At 44.5% G+C, this 22,537-nt stretch overlaps 1 protein-coding gene across 1 annotated transcript in view; it reads right to left on the minus strand.

Moving 5' to 3' along the window:
- Positions 1-20,568, minus strand: part of DDHD1 (DDHD domain containing 1) — a 65,415-nt gene extending 44,847 nt beyond the window's left edge. Inside the window, exons 1-2 of the mRNA XM_033063576.2 lie at positions 19,881-20,568; positions 6,129-6,302 (exon numbers count right to left, since the gene is read on the minus strand). Coding sequence (XP_032919467.1) covers positions 6,129-6,302; positions 19,881-20,568 — 862 coding nt within the window. The remainder of the gene's footprint in view (positions 1-6,128; positions 6,303-19,880) is intronic.
- Between the last annotated feature and the right edge of the window lie 1,969 nt (positions 20,569-22,537).

The following is a 22,537-nucleotide window of genomic DNA, read 5'->3' on the forward strand; positions in this document are numbered from 1 at the left end:
GGAAAAGCTCAGGGCTGGCACTGCCTCCAAGGACAAAGCACTGCCATTCCAGTCAGGAGACAGAGCACAGGAAGGTACACACTGTCTCAAAACCTCTCCTGCCTTATTTTTTGTTTTCCCCCTCAAGGATTTTTAAATTAATCTGTCTGGCAAGCAGCAGGTGCCACACAAAATCCTGACACATGGTACACGGAGCTGAGAGCATAATTTGGCTGCTGTTGTTCTTTCTGAAATGATTCTCAGCTTCTGGGACATAAACCTGGGCATTTAAAAACCTTGTCTTACTTTTTTTTTTTTTTTTTTTAAAGAGTCATTATAAAGGCCATTGCTCTTAATTAGAAATGTCTCACATTGCTGTCATTTTTTACATTGCACTTCACCACCTCTCAATTCATCAGTGTCACTGTTTGGCACACAACTACATAATTTAACTTTATTTTTTTAAAATTCGAGCACATTCATTATCACAACTGAACATGACTTGAGGGCAAAAAAAGCACAGCATAATTTCAAAATTTCAATTTGCAAAAGAAAACGCAGAAGTCCTTTCTCATTGCTCAAGTTACTGATTCACCTTGAACAGACTTGGGTTCCTTATGTGTGAAAAGAGGCAGGAAAATTTGACTACAAGACATTCTGAATTCAGGCATTTTCCATTTAGACCCAACCACATTAAAAAAAATAATTCAAGGAAGTCAAAAGGCAAACATTTATGCATGTCAAAATAAATTCTCAGAGTTCACAACACCCCCAGGAGCTACAAGAACACAAAGTGTGGCAAGAATAGCTCTGAATCCACCAAATGCAAATTTCAAATTTACATCTGAAATTAAAGCTTTAGAAGCCCAGCTCCACAATAAGTGCAGTCAGTGAAAGTTTAATCACTCCTGGCTTTAATTGTGGCAGAGTGACAAGAACTTTGGAGCCTCCTGCAATCATTAATGGCTCCTGTAAGATCTCCCCCCACTTTCTGAGATAAATTTGCACCACATCAGCTGCTGCAAAGGTCAAGGTTGTTTTCTGCAGCCTGTAGCTATATTCCACACAGTCCCATGTCCAGGGACTCATTTCATCCCAAAGCTGCAGCAAAAATGAATGATAACATAAAATTAAAGATTGTATTTTATTCAAAAGAAAGCAGCAAACAAAACATTATCTGGTAGAAACTCTTTGTTCCTTCTCTGACAGGATCACTCTCATACCAGGCCAGCTGCAATCCTGAAAAAAGTCACTTTTATTTTATTGAAAAAGCCAAACCACACACAAAAAGAGTGCAAGAAAACAAATATTTACATTTTCATCAGTTCAAAAAAATTCTAATAACAATGACTGTGTGGCAATGCAAGCATCTACTTTTCTAGGACTCACAGCACTTCTACTTTTCCTCTAAGCTTTAGGATGCTCCATCCTTCCCCTTGCAAGGACACAGCTCAAAAAAACTGAAGCATGGAAATCTAACATTGAACTGAGACAAGCAAAACTAGAATTTAAAGCTTCCTAACCCAGGAGCACTACAAAAAAAATAAAAAAAAAAAGAAATCTCCAATTACTGTACCTTGGGAATGCTTTCTCTTAAGACATGCAGCCTCTGATTTCTCCTTATATCCTCTCCATTTGAACAAAGAAGGGAGGGAGAAGGGAGGGAGGTAGTAGAGAACTAAAAGTAAAAACACTGAGCTTCAAAGTAAAATTTTTAAAAGGGGTGTCATTTATTTTTTTTTATTAGTATCACCATTTTTAGGAAAAAAAATCACATTTTCTAGAAAGAACTAAAATGTATATATTAAAAAAAAAAACAAAACAAAAAACCAAACAGATTTTGTAGCAGAAGTGTCAGGTGTCAAACTCAAATTTCTTCATTCTTTATAACCAGTTATGACATCACAACAGAGCTAAAGGCATCAGTAAGAGGCAGATTTGTGCAGATTTTTTAATTTTAATGTATTTCTTTTTTGTTGTGAGATAAAATTAGGAACAAAAGTAAGGCAGGTTTAAATCTTAAAGGGTGTAAAGAAAAAATTTATTATTAATAATATAAAGAACTAATAAATTTAGAATAAAATTTTCAGATTTTTTTATACTTTTAAATAATAATATATAGAAATAATTTAGTTATTAATTTAAATAATTTCTAAGTTTATTTTAGGGAGAGGAATTTTATTTTACTTGGGTATAAGAACAAAAAAAACAGATTTTTTTGGTGGATTTATTTTCTACAAACTTTTTCTATCTTTACAGTCTTTCTTTAAAACTCTGCTTATGGGTTATGTTAAACTCATGGGGTATTTAGTTTTAAGAATGAACTGTTTAAAGTTAATTTTTTTTTTTTAAACCAGTAAAATTGCCCTGTTCTGCAATGCCCCAGGACTCAGCACTCCCTGATCCAGCAAAGTGAGGGAAATTCCACATTTGTGGAAAAACCTGCCACAGTTATCCCAACAGCTCTGTGAGTGCAGGTGCAAATAAAATGAATTTATTGTTGCACATCACTTCTCTGGGGGGGGAGGAAAATCAGGCTCAGAGTTACAGCACTCGGGATTCCACAGAATAATTTAATCCCCAATATTTTACTGGCTGTGGAAATGCAATCCACAGCAAGAACGAGCACAGGGAACTTTAGAAAAGCAGAAAAAAAATTGTTTTTCATGGTGAAGGTGGTACAAGTGAACAGGCTGCCCAGAGAGGTTGTGGAGTCTGTTGTTGGAGATATTAAAAATCCCACAGGGAGCATCCTGAGCAACCTGAGCAGGGAGGTTGGGTTTGAGCATCCTCAGAGATCCCTCCTGCCCTGCACAGCTCTCCAGTTCTATGCACAGGTTAATTTAGCTGTGCCACAAATCTGTGTGAGCTTCTTCCACAGTGAGAAAATACTACTTGAAAGCTAAGATTAAAAAAAATAAAAAATCAGCTCTTCCAATTACAATTTTTAGAGGTTTTGTGGCCCTGACCACACACTGAAATTCAGTAAGAAAAAATCCAATAGAGTTCTGCTGTCTCAAAATCAATGCACTGAAATATTAATTCTGACTGACAGGATTTTTTTTTTTCCTGTATTTCTATCACAGAATCACAGACTTGATCACAGAATATTTTCTGGCAGAGGGACTGCTGGGGTTCATCTGTTCCAATCCTCTTCACAGATCAGGATCAACTTTAAAGTCAGATCCAATTTCAGGCTTGAATCAGGTTGCTTGGGTGATTTCCAGCTGAATTTTGAGCATCTCTCTGTGCAAATACAAAGCACTGGATCTGTTCCTACCTTCCTACCACATAAATAAAGCTTCCAGCTTCACTTCATCACCACTAAATGAATATTCCTGAGAAAGATCATGGAGCAATGGATGATAGGAACTTAAATGGTCCTGATTTATCTTACAACAGCCTGGATATGTCAGAAATCTCTGGATAAAGCTGCTCCTTTGATGGGCTGCTCCAGAACTCCCTGTCTGCCCAAGTGGGAAGAAAAGGCAGTTTCCAAATCTGTCATTCTGTAAATTTTAAGCTCATTCACTTCTACATGGACACAGAATTCCAGAGAGGTCCCATCAGAGCAGAGGGAGAGAATTCCCTCCCTTGAGCTGCTGGCCAAGCTCTTTTTGACCATAAATACCCCATTTCTGCACCCTGCCACCATAAAAATCATTTATCTGATGCACTGAAGGGGATCAGGCACCATAAACCAAGTTCATTTTGCAAGGCACAAAATTAAAATACTTTGTAAGGATGAAAATCAAAATGCAACCACAGTTTGCGCAGCAAAGGGGTGATCTCCAGCTGCCCCATGGAATTTGGGACTCATTCATCTGTGCCCTCTGTGCCCTTCTGCATTCAAAGCTCCTTGTGCTCCCAAAAATCACCAAACACCAGCATGGGCATTATGGCTGGGGAGCCTTTTCCTGAATAATTCTGCACTTCCAGAGGAAGATTTGCTTGGATTATGAGATTAATAATGGGCCATTTATCCCTCCTATCACCTGGATGAAGCCTGGTTATTTCCTTGTTAACACACTGCAATCCAGGAGCAGAATTCATTAATTTAATCACTGCAGCAATTCTGAGTACAAAGGAACTTTACAGCAGCTTGTATTAATTTTTGCTGAGGAATCAGAGGATGTGGCCAGGTTTTCATCCCTCACACAGCACTGGGAACAGTCTCTTTGCTCCCCAATGTTTATTTATTCCAACTTTCACTGATCATAAATAACAGGTGCCTGTAAACCTTGATGGCACCAAAACCTGCTCCATACAGGATGCATTTAAGAAATTTATTTACTGAATTCAGCTAATGATGTTTACTCCCCCAGCAATAATGCAAGCTGCAGAGCTTCTCCCAGTGCCCCTGCAGATGGCAACTGTGGTGCCAGAGGATCCAAGAGGTATTGAGAGGAAAATCAGAATCACAAAAACACTTTTCACACACTGGCAGCTGTAATTGTCCTGCAACTTTCCTATCACTACCCAAAAAACCTATTGAAACCTACTGGTGACTTGACATATATTCCATTAAAGTGATGCCATACATAGCTTGGGGTTTTTTGTTTATTTTTTTTGTTTGTTTGGTTTTTTGTTGGTTGTTGTTTGTTTGGGGTTTTTTTTGTTTTGCCTTTTTTTCTTTGTTAACTTTGGTTTTAGAAAAGGCACTGGCACCTGAATTTGGAGTTTCTTTTCCTGCTCTTTTACATTTTATAACTATATATAAGTATAACTATCTTTCTCATCATTCTCCCCAGTCCATCCAACATCAAATCTGAAAATTTCAGTTCCACAGTCCAGACTTTATCTGAAAAAAACCCCAGCCCTGATCTCTCTTATTTACTCTGTAAGGAGAATCCAAGCACCACTGAAGCCATCCTTCCTTCCTTCCTCCAAAAATTAAACTACCAAAGGCTGGGAGCACTCAGGAACCACAAATATTTGCTTTCCATGTAAAAAAAAAATATAAATCCCTGCCAGTAACAACTCTGAGTTTTGTGCCTCTGGGACAATAAATCAGAAATACAGGTAAAAGTGCCTTCCAGAAGGATGTTTGTGCTGTGGCTCAGGGTCACCCCACTCCATGCACCTTTTTGACAGAGCTGTTAAAGCAGAAAATTGTTTCTGCAGCCTTGCCCAAGTGAAGAGAACTTTTAAAGTAGCAAGAATAGAGGAAAAAAAAAAATCATAAATTCCTCATTAGTTTTAAAGTGGAATTAGAAGCTCTCTGTAATGCTGAAAAAAACTCCCAGAATCAACAAATGACACTTTGGTTTTCCTTACAGTGATTACAGAATTACCCTGAGCATTGCTGTGCTTCCAATTTATTAACAAGGTTTTACTTGTGTGGTTGTGCAGTTCACACATAAAAACTCATGGCCAAAACACAGCCATTCCCACAATTTGCACTTCAAAAATAAAGTTCCTTTATAAAGAATAACACAACCAAATCTCTACTAAAATATCTTGTATTTCAGCTTGTGGTGTGTAGATTGTTCATGCAAGTGACAGTCAAAGGTGTGAAGGGCAAAAATACTGAAATTTTGTTGTGCAATACCTGCTCTGAGCAATCAATTAAGCTGTGTACATTAAATAATTGACCAGCAATTCCAGAAATCTCTTTTTATAAACATTCCATGCAGCAGAGCAAGATTTCCAGCACCACTACCTGAACCTCCTCAGCCTGCCCATTAAAATGTAAGGACTCCCCCAGCAGAATGAATGCCCAAGATTTACTGCAGCTGAAAACTAATAAATCCAGCCTGAATAAAAAAAGGAAAATGGAATGTGATTTGTAAAAATGATCCCACTCCCTTTAGGGCAGGATTAGGGATGCTGGCCAGAGAGCTATCAGCCAGTTTGCCTTTGGACACTGACTCCTCTTGTCCCATCAAGAGATTTTAGCTTGAAGTGAGATTTCAAACCAAATTAAAAGATAGGAAACACAATGGGAACAAGATGTTTCTCCATGATTCTCATTTTGACAGCATTCCCCAAAAACACTGCAGCAGGAAATCCTACACTGCAAAATGGGAAAACAAACTGATGTTCTCCATTTTATACGATGAAAAACCAACACAGATCACATTCTTACTTAGGAAAAGCAGACCCCAAGTGTCCAAAAAAATGTATTATAGTGATGTGAACAATCTTACCCTCCTTGCCATCAACAGGTTTGGATATTTCCATATCAAGGCTCTCCTGCAGCTGCTGGCCTTTGAAGCGGTTGAGATGCTCCTGTTCTATTAAGTTACTTTCCTCCTCTTCCAGAGGTTGCCAAGTCCCATCAATAAACCACTGTCCACGCATCACAGGGATCTTTTCTGTTTCTAAAAAAAAAACAACACAAAAAAGAGGGTTTTTTAATGCAGCAAATCACAGACTGAGAGCAGGAAATGGAGTGCAATCTGAAAATTTGAGCTAACGAGGTCAGATTTTCTAATTGTGTGTGAGGATGTGAGAGGTGGACAGAAAAACAGAAACCCAGAATGGTTTGGCTTGGAAGAGACCTTAAAACCTCTTTAAAATCCCCACCCTCTATCATGGGCAGGGACACCTTCCACTATCCCAGGGTGCTCCAAGCCCTGTCCAACCTGGCCTTGGACACTTCCAACAACCCAAATCACACATCAATTAACATGGTGGTATTTAAAAATGCAAGTTTGGTTTTTTTAATTAAAATCAGTGTTTTACTGAGGGTTGGTTTTGGTTACTGTTCTTGTTTCAGTTTCAGTTCTCCAAATGAGGAAAGCAGGGGTTCAGCATTTGCTGTGCACGTGGTAGAAAGAAATCTTAAAAAAAATATATATAACTTGGTGCTTATTCTATATCAAACTGTGCTTAATTGTTGCCCATTATAACTACAGGGAACAAAAATTTCCCTCTCATACCCATCCCTGCAAGCAATCTGAGACAAAGACATCCATTGTAACTCAGCTTTGATTCTCCCCTCCTACATCTGGAAAATCAAGGAGAAAAACAGTGTGTGCCTGTTCCCCGTGAGCCTCAGAGATCCCAAATCCAAGTTTTCATGGGATTGACACAGATTTGGGTCTGCTGAGAGCACAGAGGAGTGGGACCAGTGACCTCCAGTGCACACTGGCAGTGTGTAAATGTAAATATATATATATATATGTATATATGTGTGTATGTCTGTACAGACTGACTCAGCCAAAAACAAATATCCTGTGTTATACTGACCACAAAGGTTTAGCTCTACAAAGCAAATAAGAATTCAACCACAAAAAAAGGTTTAAAAAAAAAAAAAAAGGAGATGAAGGAGGGAAAAATAGGCTTCACTGCTCCAAGATTTGTTCTGACCTGGAAGGTGGAAAAAAAGCTGGTAAGGACAAATTGGGGAAAAAAGAATAGATGCAAACACGCAGGAAATGAAATTCAGGTGGAAATTAAACATGAAACAATAGATTCCAGAGTTAGAGAGCACAGAAGGGAACTCTCAGATCTGTCACCAGAGCTGGGTGGGGTGACCCAGCCACAGGCAGTGGATTTTAGTCTGGTCCCCAATTCTCTGTGAGCACAAGCAGTGGCTCAGATCACAAAAACTCCTGGTTCTGGGCTGCCCTCCACTACAGACACACCAGGAATGCTGGCTGTGCCCAAAAGTCATTTCCACACCAACTGCTGGCAGGTGAGAATGGGACAGAGAATTGCAAATACCTCCACAATTTACTCAGAACCTCTAAACTACTCTGAATTTTTCATCCCTCAGACCACAGAATGTACAAGCCACGAAAATAAAAGGAAAATCACCTCGAAATAATCTCCCTATGGGGCAAGTAACAGTTCAAAGGTTCCAAAGCCAATTTTGAAACCTCTGCTGTAAGAGATTCACAGGAAAACAGTGTTTGCACAGCCCTGGCAGTGACAATCAGCTCTCACCTTTGTGAGAGAAGGAGGTGATGGCACCTTGACATTGGTACAGCACAGCTGGCAAGCAAAGGTGGACAGCAGGAAAACTCAATAAAGGAGGCAATCAGGAGCTCAGATTCCTCAGATTCCCTCACCTGGCCTTCCCTGAGCCCTCCTGAGTGGGAATCCCACAGAACAGCCCCTGTGTGCACATCTGGCAGGACAACATCCCAAAAGAGCAGCTCAGAGCATCACCAGCTCCCTCATCCCAGCTCCCCAGTGCCTCAGGCTGCAGCGCAGGATGGAACCAGAAGTGTGTATTCTATCACAGATGTTAAAACCAGGTGGGGCAGTGATTTTTATCTGCAGGGGAGATATCTCCTGTTAATGGGACATTTATTAAAACCAGGTGGGGCAGGGTTAGAACAGGGTTAGAACCAGGGCTCTTTATCTTTTCACAGCCCATCCTCCCTCCAGGAGCTATCTCCTGTTCCTGGCCATTGAGTCCCAGTGCACAACTGATAAAATTCCATCATCCCATTGGGAGATGCTGCACCCAGGGGGAGGAGCCAAGCATTTTCTACCTAGATAAAAAAAGATTTGGAACATCAGAGCAGCCTTTCCCACTGGATCCCAGAGGAAAACCAGACCCTTCCACACCATCACTGGGCCTTGGGAGGAAACTGCACCTTGTACAGGAGCACTGCTCCAACTGAGCCACATCTGTCACTGCAGGAGGATGCAGCCACCATTTAATCAAATTTCTACCCTACCAACACCCAGACCAACAGGTTGTATTCTGACTCTGTCAGTGTTTTGTTTATTTTATATGATTGTATTTTTATTTTAATTTTCCTAGTAAGGAATTGTCACTCCTATTCCCATATCTGAGAGCTCCTTAATTTCAAAATTAGAACAATTTGGAGGGAGGGTGTTTACATTTTCCATTTTAAGAGAGGCTCCTGCCTTCCTTAGCAGTCTTTCAAACCAAGGCACCCACAGATCCCAGTTCCCTCCCCACGCACTGGTCATGCTGGTTCACCCCTCCCCAAAGCTCCTCCACCCCCATGTGGAACACAGACAGCTCAGCTCGTGTGACCAAAACACAAAAGTAGTGCAAGACCCAGTTGTGCCATTCAGGTGCTGCTTGCCCTCCTAAAATAGCTGTTCCAGGTGGGAGCCAGTTGGTGTGTGCTGAATTCTTGATGCTCTGGGTGTTCATGATCCATCAGCTTCAATAAAGAGGTTGGAGTGTTCTAAGGGTGTGGAACTTTAGTGGAAATTAATTCCCCCCAAAAAATATCAGAAAAACCAAAGTTCTGAGTGGCAGAAGTCAACAGTGCCTGTAAGTTACACAGAAAATTCAATGTTTCATGAAAATTCAGACTAACTTTGGAGTCTACATCCCATCAGTGGAGGGTGAAAGGTGGGAATTCAGTTTTCATGATCTGAGAGTTAACACAGCAGTGTCACCACACACAGCAGCCTCCTTCCTTAACCTCTGCAGTATTCCCAGACATTTTACACCTGTCAGAAATCCACATTTTTCACCCCATCCAGTGCACACAGATCCAGTCAGGCTGCCCTCCCAAACAAGGCTCTGTCTGCAGGAAGAAACAACATGTGAGGGGAGATAAAGAAAGGCTCCCATTGTGGCTGCAGCAGTGCCAGGGCTATGTCAGATGTTAATCCTCACTGGGAAAATCTGGGAGCAATTCCTTAATTCTTGACTAAGCAGCCTGATGAGGCTCCATTCACTGAATCCACAGGCAGAGAGATGTTTTTTGAAATAATAATCACATGAATGCTATTTTGTACTCCAATAAGTGAACACAAGACACCCCTTTTTTCAGTTTTGAAAGGTTTCAAGTTTTTCACATGGGAATTTCCACCTACAGATTTTTAAAATTCTAACCATCAAGTATTAAAACAAACATTTTCAGGCTCTTTGTGCCTGAGAGAAACTTTCCCAGAGTGGTTCCTTACAAGAGCAGTCTACAGCACTCAACAGCAGCTCTCAAACATAACTTGAGCCCTACCCAGAAAGGCTCAGCCAGGAAAAACTGTTTGAAACAAGAAAAAATTTAACATAAAATCTCTGCAGAACAGTTGAGTTTGGGAATAAATTAATATATCTTGCTCTGGAAAGGGTGTTCATACACAAATATAAATTATTTTCACATCCAAAGAAAATTATGGAGGTTTGAAAAACCTGAGTGAAGCAATTCTGGTTTCCAGCTCTGTGGGATTTTGGGGGGGACCAAGAAATTCCCTTTTTTTCTCCCCATCACCTCCTTTAAACAACTGCACACTCTCAGAGCAGCCAAACTGCTTTTATTTCTGAACCACAAACTGCTTTTATTTCCCATCACAAGCTGGGGGGCAGGTTTGAACACTGAGCTACAGGGAAACCTCAAGAGAAAACCACCTGGAAGGAAGAGGAAGCCAGAAAATGACATTTCCTGCCATCAGCAGCAGGATTTGGCTCTCAGAAAACTGAACACAGCCCTGCAGAACCCAGATAATCAAATCTGTGATCACAGCACACACACAAAAAATAAACAACATTTCCTGAGGAGCCAGGCTGGGGGTGCTCACCTGGAGAGGAGAAGATCCAGGGAGAGCTCAGAGCCTGAAGGGGCTCCAGGAGAGCTGGAGAGGGACTGGGGACAAGGGATGGAGGGACAGGACACAGGGAATGGCTTGAAACTAAAATAAGGGACATTAGGAGGGAAGATGAGGGAGAAATTCTCATCTGTGAGAGTGGGGAGGGACTGGGATGGAATTCCCAGAGCAGCTGTGGCTGCCTCAAATCCCTGGAAGTGTCCAAGGCCAGGCTGGAATTTGGGGCTTGGAGAAACTTGGGATAGTGGAAAGTGTCCCTGCCCAGGGAAGGGGTGGAACAAAATGATTTTTAAGGTCCCTCCCAACCCAAACCATCCCATGACTCTGAGAAACTCCAATTCTGTGACCACCAAATCCCAAAGGTCACCAGCTCCAAAAACAAATGACACTTGAGTTCATGAAGACAGGGAAGAGCATCAGTGGTAATTCCATGGAATACTCTGCATGGGGTGGGGAAATAATTTCCCACAAGAGTTTTCCCAAAGTCACAGATTTTTACTGAGAAAAAATGTTCCTAAAAGTTTCTCTGTTCAATCCTGCATAGGGGCTGCCACTGAAAAACTTCCAGATTTAATTTAAGACTTGATGGAAACTTATGACAGTAAAGAGCATTAAAAAGTGATGAACCAGAATGGCCATTTCAGCACCCAATTTCACCAATTTTTTAGCATTCACTTATCCACCTTCAATAAATTCATTCATGTCTTGCATACTTGGATTTTCCACAAAGCTTAAACTACATTCTTTCAGTTACTTTTGTTTTATGGAAGAGTTAAAGACGCTGGAATTGCATCATGTAGTAATTTAATTTGTTTTTTGTAAATACAGAATTCCAAATCTATAACATGAAGTGTTATTTGTCCTTATCCCTGCAATCTCAATCCCTAGGAAAGAATGTGCTTTAATTTCTTTATTACCTTAAGTCTTACACCATTTGTAATCTGCAGCTGGCACTGCTTCAGACTGAAAGATATCAGCATATTTGACTGGTTATGTACTTCCATGGTTTATTTATAAAAGAATTTCTAAATAAATCTGAATGGTGGAGATTAAAAGTAGATGAAAACCACTTATTTTAATTAGTCACACATATTTTACCATTTCAGAGGAAATCAGTTTAAGAGATTTACTCTGCAAAAAGGATTTATTTTTGCACAAATGGGTCTTTTTTTCCCTCCTGAAAATCCAAAGAACAGAAGAATACAAGTGCTGTAATTAATGGTGTGATAAGGACACGAGTGATTTGCATTATGATAATCACCAAAACCCTCTGAATCACGAGAATTATGTTAAAATAAAAACTGTACACAACATATAAACTATTGTGTGTATAGTGTATGTGCATAACCCAGCTACTCCTTCGTGAAGATCTTTAAAACTGTGTGATCTAATACAATTTGGAATAAATTATAATTTTATATCTAATATAAATTGGAATAAAAAACTGGCTAATCCATCACAACAAAGTCCTAACTGAGCAGAATTTGCCTTAACTTCCCTTCTAACACATCAATTCCATCATTCATTTCCTGCCACCACACTGCTGGACAGGGCACAGCCTTAAATTTCAATTTTGCACAGCTCAAACAACCCCTTTTTCACCTGACTTCATTCAGGACCAGGAAACTGTGACAGAACTGAGATAATACAGAAATAAGAACTCAACTGGCCAAGTCCAGGCACTCCTGGCACTCTGCAGCCATCAGTCCCAAGACACTGATGATGATTTACCCACAAATGAGATCTAAAAGGTTAATAGAATATTCAGAAGCTCAGAAATTTAAATTAAAGCTGGTGCTTTGCTCAAATTGACAATTCCCAGCTCTCCAAGCCCAAAGTCAAGAAATTAAGCAAGAAACACAAGCTCATAAAACACTACCAGGTCGAGTGTAGTAATTTCAGATTCCTGCTTTTTGGTGTTGTAACATTTCCTTAAATTTGATTTCGTTCTTACTACAGTGGCAAACAATTTGCAGCATGTGAGAACAATATCTGCACAAGCTGAAGGCAAGTTTGAGGCTACAAATGTGACATCTAAAACTGAAAGTTAGTTATGAAATGCTCATACATTTACCAAGGACCTGGCCTGAAACACTCCCAGGGATGGGGCACCCACACTTCTCTGGGAAACCTGTGGCAGTGACTAACTGTATAAATAGGAATAAATAAAAATATATTCCAGAATAACATGAAGGGTGCTGTTAGAGATTTTTTTTTTTTAATTTGTTATCCATTGCTATTACATCAAGCCTAAAATCATGTTCTGGGTATATTCCATCAGGAACTTTAGTGACAGGACAAGGAATACGAGTTCAAACTGAAAGAACTGGAATTTAATTTAGATATGTGGAAGAAATTATTTTCTGTGAGGATGCTGGTGTTGTAATAAAATAGCCCCACACTAAAATTGCATTATTTCATGTTTGCTACCTAACATAACACACCTAAACTTTTTTCTTTCTTTTAAAAAAAGCTTCACATTGCACACCTTTCTAGCTCTCCTTCACATTATTCCAGAGCACAGCAGGTGACTGACTTTGAAATAAATGGAACCACTTGTTTGACCCCAGCCTGGTGAGCTCCCTTTGTTCAACCACAAACAGTGTGACCTGTCCTGCTCCTCCAAAAGGAACAAGTCCTGCAGAGCAGTTCAAGGGTGGAACCTCAGCCTCAAGCTTCAGAGGGACACAAACTTAAAGCTGTGACTGAGCTGAAAAAAGATTGCATTCACTGAGCAGTAAAAATCATCCTTTTGCTGGTTCATCCAGTAACTCCCAATTGCTTCATTGAAGCAATTTGTAATTCCAATGTGCAAGTCACATTTGAGTTTCATGGAGAACTAAGCACATTCTCAGCAATCTGACTGGCACAGGTTGGATTTTCTGCCCAGCTAAAGCTCAGTGTTTGCTCCAGTGCAGCACCCCAGAGGCAGGAATAGATGTTCTGCTCTGCTGCAAACATTGAATTACTTCTGATTTACCTGCCTAAAGTATTCCAGCAACAGCCTAAAACTGTTTTTAATCCATTGACACTATGAATTGAGCAATCAGGAATGAAGGCTGCTCTTTGGGGCTGGTTCCAGCCAAACACAGAAGGAACCCCACAAAAAAGTGGTGAATGTGCTCTGAGTCATCAATGCTATAAATCATCCCAAAACACAGAAACACAGCCTGGTTTGGGTTGGGAGGGAAATTCAACATCATTTTGTTCCACCCCTGCCATGGCAGGGACACCTTCCACTGTCCCAAAGTGCTCCAACCCCAATGTCCAGCCTGGCCTTAAACACTTCCAGGGATCCAGGGGCAGCCACAGCTGCTCTGGGAATTCCAGCCCAGCCAGGAATTCCCAATTCCCAACATCCCATCCATCCCTGCCCTCTGGCAGTGAAGCCATTCCCTGTGTCCTGTCCCTCCATCCCTTGTCCCCATTCCCTCTCCAGCTCTCCTGGAGCCCCTTTAGGCTCTGAGCTCTCCCTGGATCCTTCTCCTCTCCAGGTGAACATTCCCAGCCTGGCTCCAGGACAAAAGTTTTCCAGGATTTTCCTGGTTTAACAGTTTAATTACCATATCTACAATTGCTCTTTCCACAGACCTGATCCTGATGGTCCAAGGCAAAATCCTAAAGCTCACTTTACAGCCATGTCAAGCAGCAAGCACTCATCAAAAAAACCCCACAAACCCCTTGGACTATCAAAACATGAAACAGGCTGCAGTTTTGAACTTAGAATTGTACTTTTATTGAATTCTTATCCATTAAAACAGTTCAATCCTAGTGCTCTAAAGCACTTCCACCACTGGCATTTGCTGCTGGAACCACTGAGCTTGTCCCTTATCAGCTCTTCCCCCTTCCTGCATTTTTTTAAAACCACAAAAGAACAACTCCTGTGCCACATGACCAACACATGAGCACCTCCCAAAAATGAATGTGTGCTCTCAACCCATCCCAGCCAGGGGTTTTTGCACAATCCCACCCCCAGTATGCTCTCCTGAAAACCCAGCTGTGCTCCCCAGCTCCACCAGCACAGAACAGCTGGAACAACAGGTTCCTGGAATATCTTCCAAAAAAAAAAAAAAAAAATAAAAACAACCCAAGATTGTCCCAGAGCACAGCTCAGATCTGTCACTAATGAACAAGGTGACAGCAAAGGTTATTATGCCCTTGGATGGCCTCAGCTCCTCCCTGCTCCACCACAGGCATTATTTTTCTGTGCTCTCCTCCTGAACTCACTTCCTTCTTTGTCTACTCCAGAATTTCCTACCTCTTCATCCCCATGTTTGAGTTTTCCTTCCATTTTTTCTAAATCTGTAGGGCTTCCAGAAAACCAGTATGATTGTCACAGAAACCCAGAATGGTTTTTCTTGGGAGGGACTTTGAAGACCTCTCAGGTGGGCAGGGACACCTTCCACCATCCCAGGCTGCTCCAACCTGGCCTTGGACAATTCCAGGAATAGCCAAAGTTTCTCTGGGCAACACTTTGAGTTTCTTTCATTGTAAACCTCACAGCCTGGGATGGTGTTCCATTCATCCCAGTGCTCACTAATCCTGCTGTTTACAGCATTTATTATCTGTGGAGTTTCTCCTCTCCACTCCAAAAACAGATCCCATCACACCAGTGACTTTTTCTCTGGCCAGCACCCAAATCACTCCTTCACCCTTCACTATTTCCAACCTTACAGAGATCTCTGAGACAACTGCTCATGCTTCTTATTTTCATTTCTTGCTCTTTTGCATATTTTTTTCCCCATCTAGGCCTTCTGCTCACTGACTGGCACAGTGTCAGCTTTTACACATCCTTGTGCTCCTCCAAGAGCTCTGCACAAGGTCTCTGCTTCCAGTGTGGCTTTCCCCTAAAACAGGAAAAATTCAAAACACAAAACTTCACCTCTCATCGGTCTTTAATCCAACTCTGTCACCTCCAAATTAAATCCCATCCTATTCCTTTGATCTCAGCACTGCCCAGCCCATGTCCAAACCTGAATGAAATCAGAGCAGAACTCCTGATCCTCCTCATCCCACAAACATTTCCTGCTGCCACAGTTACAGCAGAAAACACCCCTCTCACCCACAGAGTGTAATCCAAATGTTCCCTGCATTTCTGTCTCTGTCCTTGTGGACCAAATCCAGCAGGAAAAGTGCTGGACCACATCAAAGGACAAGCACATCTTTCTAAGCCACGTCCATCCTTAGTTGAACCACCCACTGGAGAATTATTTTGGTCCCATTTAAAGGAGAAAGACAACAGATTCATTTTGATTAAATATGCTTAATTAAAACATAAAAGCTGAGGGCAGGGAAGGAACATCCCAAGTGCTGCCACCTCAACCCTGGCTTAGTGAAAGCATCCCAAAAGCCCCAAGCTTTCTCTACTGAGAGGCCAAAAAAAAAAAAACCTGAACACACAAACAAATGTGATTTAATACATGGAACACTTCAAATCTTAAAGTTATTTCATCTAGGTGTGTTAGGTCACAGAATCCCAGAGTGGTTTTAGGTTCTTTCCAACCTTAAAGCCATCTCATTCCACCCCCTGCCATGGGTAAGGATATTTTCCTCTATCCCAGGTTTTTCCAAGCCCTTCCAGCCTTTTGGCCAGGAAGGAATTGGCCAAAAACAAAGCTACCAGATGTTTTTGAAAGGATGCTGCAATAAAAACAGATGCAAGAAAGGAGAACCCAGAAAGATTTTGAGTAGTGAAAGCAATGTTTCACCTTCACAAAGGAAACTGCCAGTGTTTTATTTGCCAAAGAATTACACACCTGGAGATAAAAAAAGCCATAAAATAGTACTGAGGAATTCAGCCTTCAGTCAAAAGGTCCTTTATTTTAAGGAAATTGTTATCAACCAAGTTCAAAGACTGTCCAGCACACCAAAACCAGTGTTCTAAGTGTGCTAAAAAATGACTAAAAGCACTTCTAAACCCAGATTAAACCAAATGAAAGTCACAAACAATGATATACTCTTGATTCCATACCCTTAATTTTCACCTTGATCAAGAAAGCAGCTAAAATGTTTTTTTTCAAGCAGCCCAATTCCAGTCTGAGCAGGGAGATCTTAAACTTAAGACCCAGAGGTCACTTTGTATTCACAGGTATTTCCAGATTAAAGTCAGTAAAATATCTGTTTTATCAGTGCATCTTCACTCAGGGATGGTTCTAGTGAAAAAAAAATTTATATATACAAAAATAGGCTTTTTACTTAATAGACTTCAGCAAGTCTTAGGTAGAAAAATAATATACATTAAGAAAACAAACAAAAAAAAAAAAAACCCAGCTTTACCAAACTTGTGTCTGGGAGTGGAGAATTTGAATAAATATTGGCAACTTGACAATGTACCTATAAATAAGGGCCTGGAAAAAGCAAATACCTGACAGGACAACAGTGGCATGGGACAAACCCAGGAGCCAGGAAACAGGAGAGTCACCCAAAAAGTTCACAGGCCACAGACATAACAAACTCACATGGGACTTTGAAAACTCCACTGACAAACTCCATAGCAAAATGGTTGTAAAGCAAACCTCTTCAACTGGCAGGGCTGAAAAGGGCTGCATAATTTAAGATTTAACAGAAGATCCTTGTATAAAATATCACACTTGTCATCTCCACAGAAAACAAGAAGCAGCCCTGCTCCAAATTACTGACTTCTCTGAAAGCCTATACTAATAATTTTCATCCTCTTGAACCATTTTTTGCTGGTTCTACAGCACTAATTAAATAAATCCCAGAGGTCACAAGGTAAGGATAAAATTCTCAGTAATTAATCTGCTCAAATTGTAACTCAGGCTGATATTCCTGATGCTACTGATGAATCCTTCAGTGAGCTCAAAACACAGATATAAAAATAATATCCCAGCACATAATCAACATTTCCCTGGCATTGTGATGCCCCAGGAATTGTCAGCTGAGGAACCAATGGCTCAGCATGGTAGCTCTGTGCTAGCAGCCTCCCCTGGAGCCCAGCACACACAGGAAAAAGGGCAAAATAACAAACAGAAAAGCTTTTGACCTTTGCTCTGAGCTGAACCGTGAATCAGCAAAGCCAGCCAGCAGTTTCTGTGCTCTTCACCAGGCACCTCAGCACATTTTAAGTCAGTTGTGCTCATCATACCTCATGCTTGTGTGGTCAGAGAGGAGCATTCTCCTGCCTTACTCAGAGCTGGATTGACACTTCCACGTCAGGGCAGCCACCCTTTGGATATCCAGAATTACACACATGCTACCAAACAGGAGTAAAATGGGAATTATGGCTCCACCAAGGCCTTCAAAGGCACAGATAACACAGGCTTGAATCCTGGGATGTGACCTTGCTGTTTTCTCAGATCTGCATGCAGCAGTCAGGAAGAATGGGAGAAAAGCACTCACAGGGAATAGAGGCAATGTGCAGTGAAGAAGTTAAAAAGAAGGCACCAGAAGCCCCTTGAAACACCAAAAGTTGATCTCAGCCTTGCAAAGGACTAGACCTGCTAATAAGAAAAGACTTGAGCACTCCCCTTAATCAGCTTTCCGAGGACTAGAAATCATCCCCGTCATTAGTCTGCTCAGGCCCAGGAGTTTATTCCTCCCCTGCCTCTGGTGCTAACCTCTGGGAATTTCTCCTTCCAGCACCAGAAATCGTCTCTGCACAGCCTCTGCTGCCATCTGAAACATCTGCTCCTCGAGCTTAATGAGACTGAATCAGCTTCCAAAATGGACAAGGCACAGTGTCAAGAAATTAAACCTTTAAGCTGCTGACGAGTGCAGTGCCTTGCTCCCATTACCAGGAGCAATCCTGCCTCACCTGACAGCTCTGCTCGCTCCTTCCCCTCTCTCCTATGGCACAGTTACAGGGCTGGCAGCAGTTTCCTCCTCCCCTGGTTGTCCTGCATCTTTTCTCGTCCCAGGAACCATGTGGCAGATGCAGCCAGTGCCAGCAGTGAGGGGCTGCAGGGTGCTGACAGGGGGAAGCAGCTCCAGTTTCTGCTCAAGAAGCTGTGCCCAGGCTCCTCCAGCTCAGAATTCCTGGGGACTGAGACCTCTGCTCGCTCCTGGAGCTCACTGCCTGTCTGCTGGGGTGGTGATTTGAAAGACAAATTGTCACACGAGTGAACTGTGCCACACAGTACTGTCATTTATGGAGCTGCCTCCTGTAAAGAGGCTGATAAATAAAGAGGGGAAAAAACAGAAAGCCCTGGTTTTCATCTCTGAAACAGCTCTGCTGTTCCTCTGAGACTCCCACCTGAGTCTCAAGATGAGAGAAACCCGCCTGCCCCTCTGCCAAGCACATGCCAGGACATCTCAGCTCCTCTGCACAACATCTCCCCTGTCCTTGAGGGAATGCAGCTGGAGAGCTGCAAATCCTCAGGAACAGCAGTGGCACAGCTTGTCAGCCTCAGGAAAGCAGAAAGCAGGAGTTCACCAGAAAAACCCCTGAGCCCTGCCCAGCAGAGGAAAAGTGCAGGGACTTGGGGTCTCTGCCCCTCTTGCACTTCTGCTCCACAAGGTCTCCAGTCCTGCAGAGGACACAGGAGTGCAGAGGGGGTGTATTCCCACCTCATTTTGAAGTTGAGGGGGTGAAACAAATTTCCCTCTATTGGAAGGGTAGGAATTAAGGATTATGTATGTATGAGATGCCTGTTGCAATTCCTCTAAGAGAAAGGAGGAGAAATCCCACTTCGTGCCTTCTCCCAGTGGGGAGGTGATGGGAAAAATAGAAAGGACAAGATCGTAATTTCCCTGGTGGAGAGGACAGGGGTCACAAAGGGGAAACCAGGGACAACCCTCTCTTCCATGAATCCTCACTGAAGATGAGGGATCAAAGACATGTCTGTGGGGAGAAGGGAGTGCACAAACAACTCATGTTTCTACTCTGCTCCTTCTAAAGGTGTGCAGGGAGGGAATTGGGGGGTGCTGAAGGCAAATACCCACCCTCACTCACCCTCTGCTTAGGAAAAGCAGAGCTTAAGAAGGTTCTCAGCCTCCCACTTTCTCCCACACATGCCAAGAAAGGAGCAGATGCCCAGACCTCCCTTTCCCAAGTCTCAGGTGCCAGGTGTGCGTGCCCCAGACCATCTCCTCCAGGTCTGTGTGCACAGGGAGGCGAGGAGGATGAAGATGCTCACAGCACCCTGAGTGGAGGGGAGGAGGATGGCTCAGCGTCCCCTCTCTCAGGGATGCCCAAATCTCTTCCAAGTGTCGCTGGGCAGGGTGCGATGCCCAGAGCCTCGCAAGGGGAATTCCCAGCCCTACCTTCTGGAGATGGGCACTGCTGTCCTCTCTCCCTGGATAATTTGTCCTACATCGCTAATACACGAACACATCGGCAGGGAACACAGCCGGGGCAGCAAGGGCCACTCGCTGTCCCCAGCGCATCTCCGGGGATGCTCAGCATCCCTCCTCGGGACCACCCCGCCTCCCCCGGCCAGCACGGCGGCACTCACGGTTCCAATAGACGGGGTAGCTCTCAGCGCTGGCCACATCCACCTCGTAGAGCCCGCTCCGCACACACACCGGCTCCACGGCCGCCGGCTCCCCCGCTCCGCCGCCGCTTCCCAGGGCGCGGAACGCCAGCTCGATGCGCAGCGAGTCGTAGCCGATGAAAGGCTTCCAGGTCTTGCGGTCCTCGCGGTAGAACCAGCGCACCTCCTCGGCGCCCAGCTCCCGCACCACCTCATAGCGGGGCCGGCCGCCGCCCGGCCGCCGCCTCTCGGGCAGCGCGGTGGCCGCCAGCGAGAAGCCGCTGCCGCCGCTGTCGCTGCTGCCCAGCCCCGCGCCCTCGCCCTCGCTGCCCTCGCCGCCCGTGCCCGTCGAGTACCGCAGCGACGCGCCGGACTCGGCCGAGTCGAAGTCGCCCGCGGCGGCCTCGTCGCTGAGGCTGCGCTCCCGCGGCGGAGCCGGCTCGGGGTCGCCCTCGGAGGAGGAGGTGGAGAGCGCGGCGCGGAGCGGCTGCGGGCGGCGGGGCGGGCGGGCGCGGGCGGCAGCCGCCTCCTCCTCCTCCTCCTCCTCCTGCTCCGCCGCTTCCTCCTCCTCGCCGCGGCTCGGCCGCTCGTAGCCGCCGCTGCCGTAGCCGCCGGCTTGGCCGGGCAGGTGCCGAGCGCCCTGCGGCGAGCCGGGCTCGGGGTAATCCATGCCGCAGCGCGCCCTGCCCGGCGGGGCCGCCCGGCCTCGCCCCGCCCGCGCCCGCCCCGCGCCCGCCCCGCGCCGCTGCCCCGGCCCGGCCGCGCTGCCGCAGCCGCCGCCGGCTCCGAGCGGGCGGGGGCGGCGCCGCCGCTTCGTCACGCGCGGCGCGACGCGGGCGGGGGCGGAGCGGAGCGGGACGGCGGGGAGGGAGCGGGACACGGACACACGGACACGCGGACACACGGCACGGGGACACACGGCACGGGGACACACGGGCACACGGACACACGGGCACACGGACACACGGCACGGGGACACTCGGACACACAGACACGTGGCACGGGCACACGGCGTGGGGGACACGGGTACGGCACGGGTACACGGACACACGGCACGGGAACATGGGGACACGGCACAGGGACGGGGGCACACGGAACAGACACACCGCCACACGGGCACACGGACACGGCACGGGGACAGCGCGAGTGACACCGAACGTGTGGGACATTGAAAGTGACACTGAGAGTGACACTGTGTATGTGACACTGAGGATGTGGGGCAAAGTGTGTGACACTGAGAGTGTGTGGCACTGAGAGTGTGTGACGCTGAGTGTGTGACACTGGCACTGCGAGTGTGACAGTCAGAGTGTGTGACACAGAGAGTGTGACAGCTTGACTGTGTGCGACACTGAGAGTGTGTGAGATATCGTGTGACACAGTGTGACACTGCTTGAGTGACATAGTATATGACGTGTGACACTGTGTGTGTGACATAGTGTGTGACATAGTGTGTGACACAGTGTGACACTGCGTGTGTGACATAGTGTGTGACGTGTGACAGAGTGTGTGTGACATAGTATGTGATGTGTGACACTGTGTGACACTGCGTGTGTGACATAGTGTGTGACGTGTGACACAGTGTGTGACACAGTGTGTGTGACATAGTGTGTGACATAGTGTGTGACACAGTGTGACACTGCGTGTGTGACATAGTGTGTGACATGTGACACAGTGTGTGTGACATAGTGTGTGACGTGTGACACTGAGAGTATAGGGCACTGTATGACACTGCGTGTGACATAGTGTGTGACGTGATATTGTGTGTGACACTGAGTGTGACAGTAACAGTGTGACACGGTGTGTGACATAGTGTGACACTGTGTGTGACACAGTGTGACACTGCGTGTGTGACATAGTGTGTGATGTGTGACACTGAGAGTATAGGGCACTGTGTGACACTGCGTGTGACATAGTGTGTGATGTGTGACAGTGTGTGACACAGTGTGACACTGCGTGTGTGACAAAATGTGTGATGTGTGACACTGTGTTTGACAGTGTGACACTGTGTGTGACATAGTGTGTGACACAGTGTGACACTGCGTGTGTGACATAGTGTGTGATGTGTGACACTGTGTGTGACATAGTGTGTGACACAGGGTGTGTGACATAGTGTGACACTGCATGTGTGACATAGTGTGTGACGTGTGACACTGAGAGTATAGGGCACTGTGTGACACTGCGTGTGACATAGTGTCTGATGTGTGACACAGTGTGTGACATAGTGTGACACTGCGTGTGTGACATAATGTGTGACATGTGACAGAGTGTGTGACACAGTGTGACACTGCGTGTGACATAGTGTGTGACGTGTGACACTGTGTGTGTGACATAGTGTGTGATGTGTGACAGTGTGTGTGACATAGTGTGACATAGTGTGTGTGACACAGTGTGTGACATAGTGTGACAGTGTGTGTGACATAGTGTGACATAGTGTGTGTGACACAGTGTGTGACATAGTGTGACACTGCGTGTGTGACATATGTTTGACATGTGACACAGTGTGTGTGACATAGTGTGTGACGTGTGACACAGTGTGTGTGTCATAGTGTGTGACATAGTGTGTGATGTGTGACACAGTGTGTGACATAGTGTGACACTGCGTGTGTGACATAGTGTGTGACATGTGACACAGTGTGTGA

The sequence above is a fragment of the Catharus ustulatus genome, chromosome 6 (assembly GCF_009819885.2).
Source record: "Catharus ustulatus isolate bCatUst1 chromosome 6, bCatUst1.pri.v2, whole genome shotgun sequence".
NCBI classification, from domain to species: domain Eukaryota; kingdom Metazoa; phylum Chordata; class Aves; order Passeriformes; family Turdidae; genus Catharus; species Catharus ustulatus.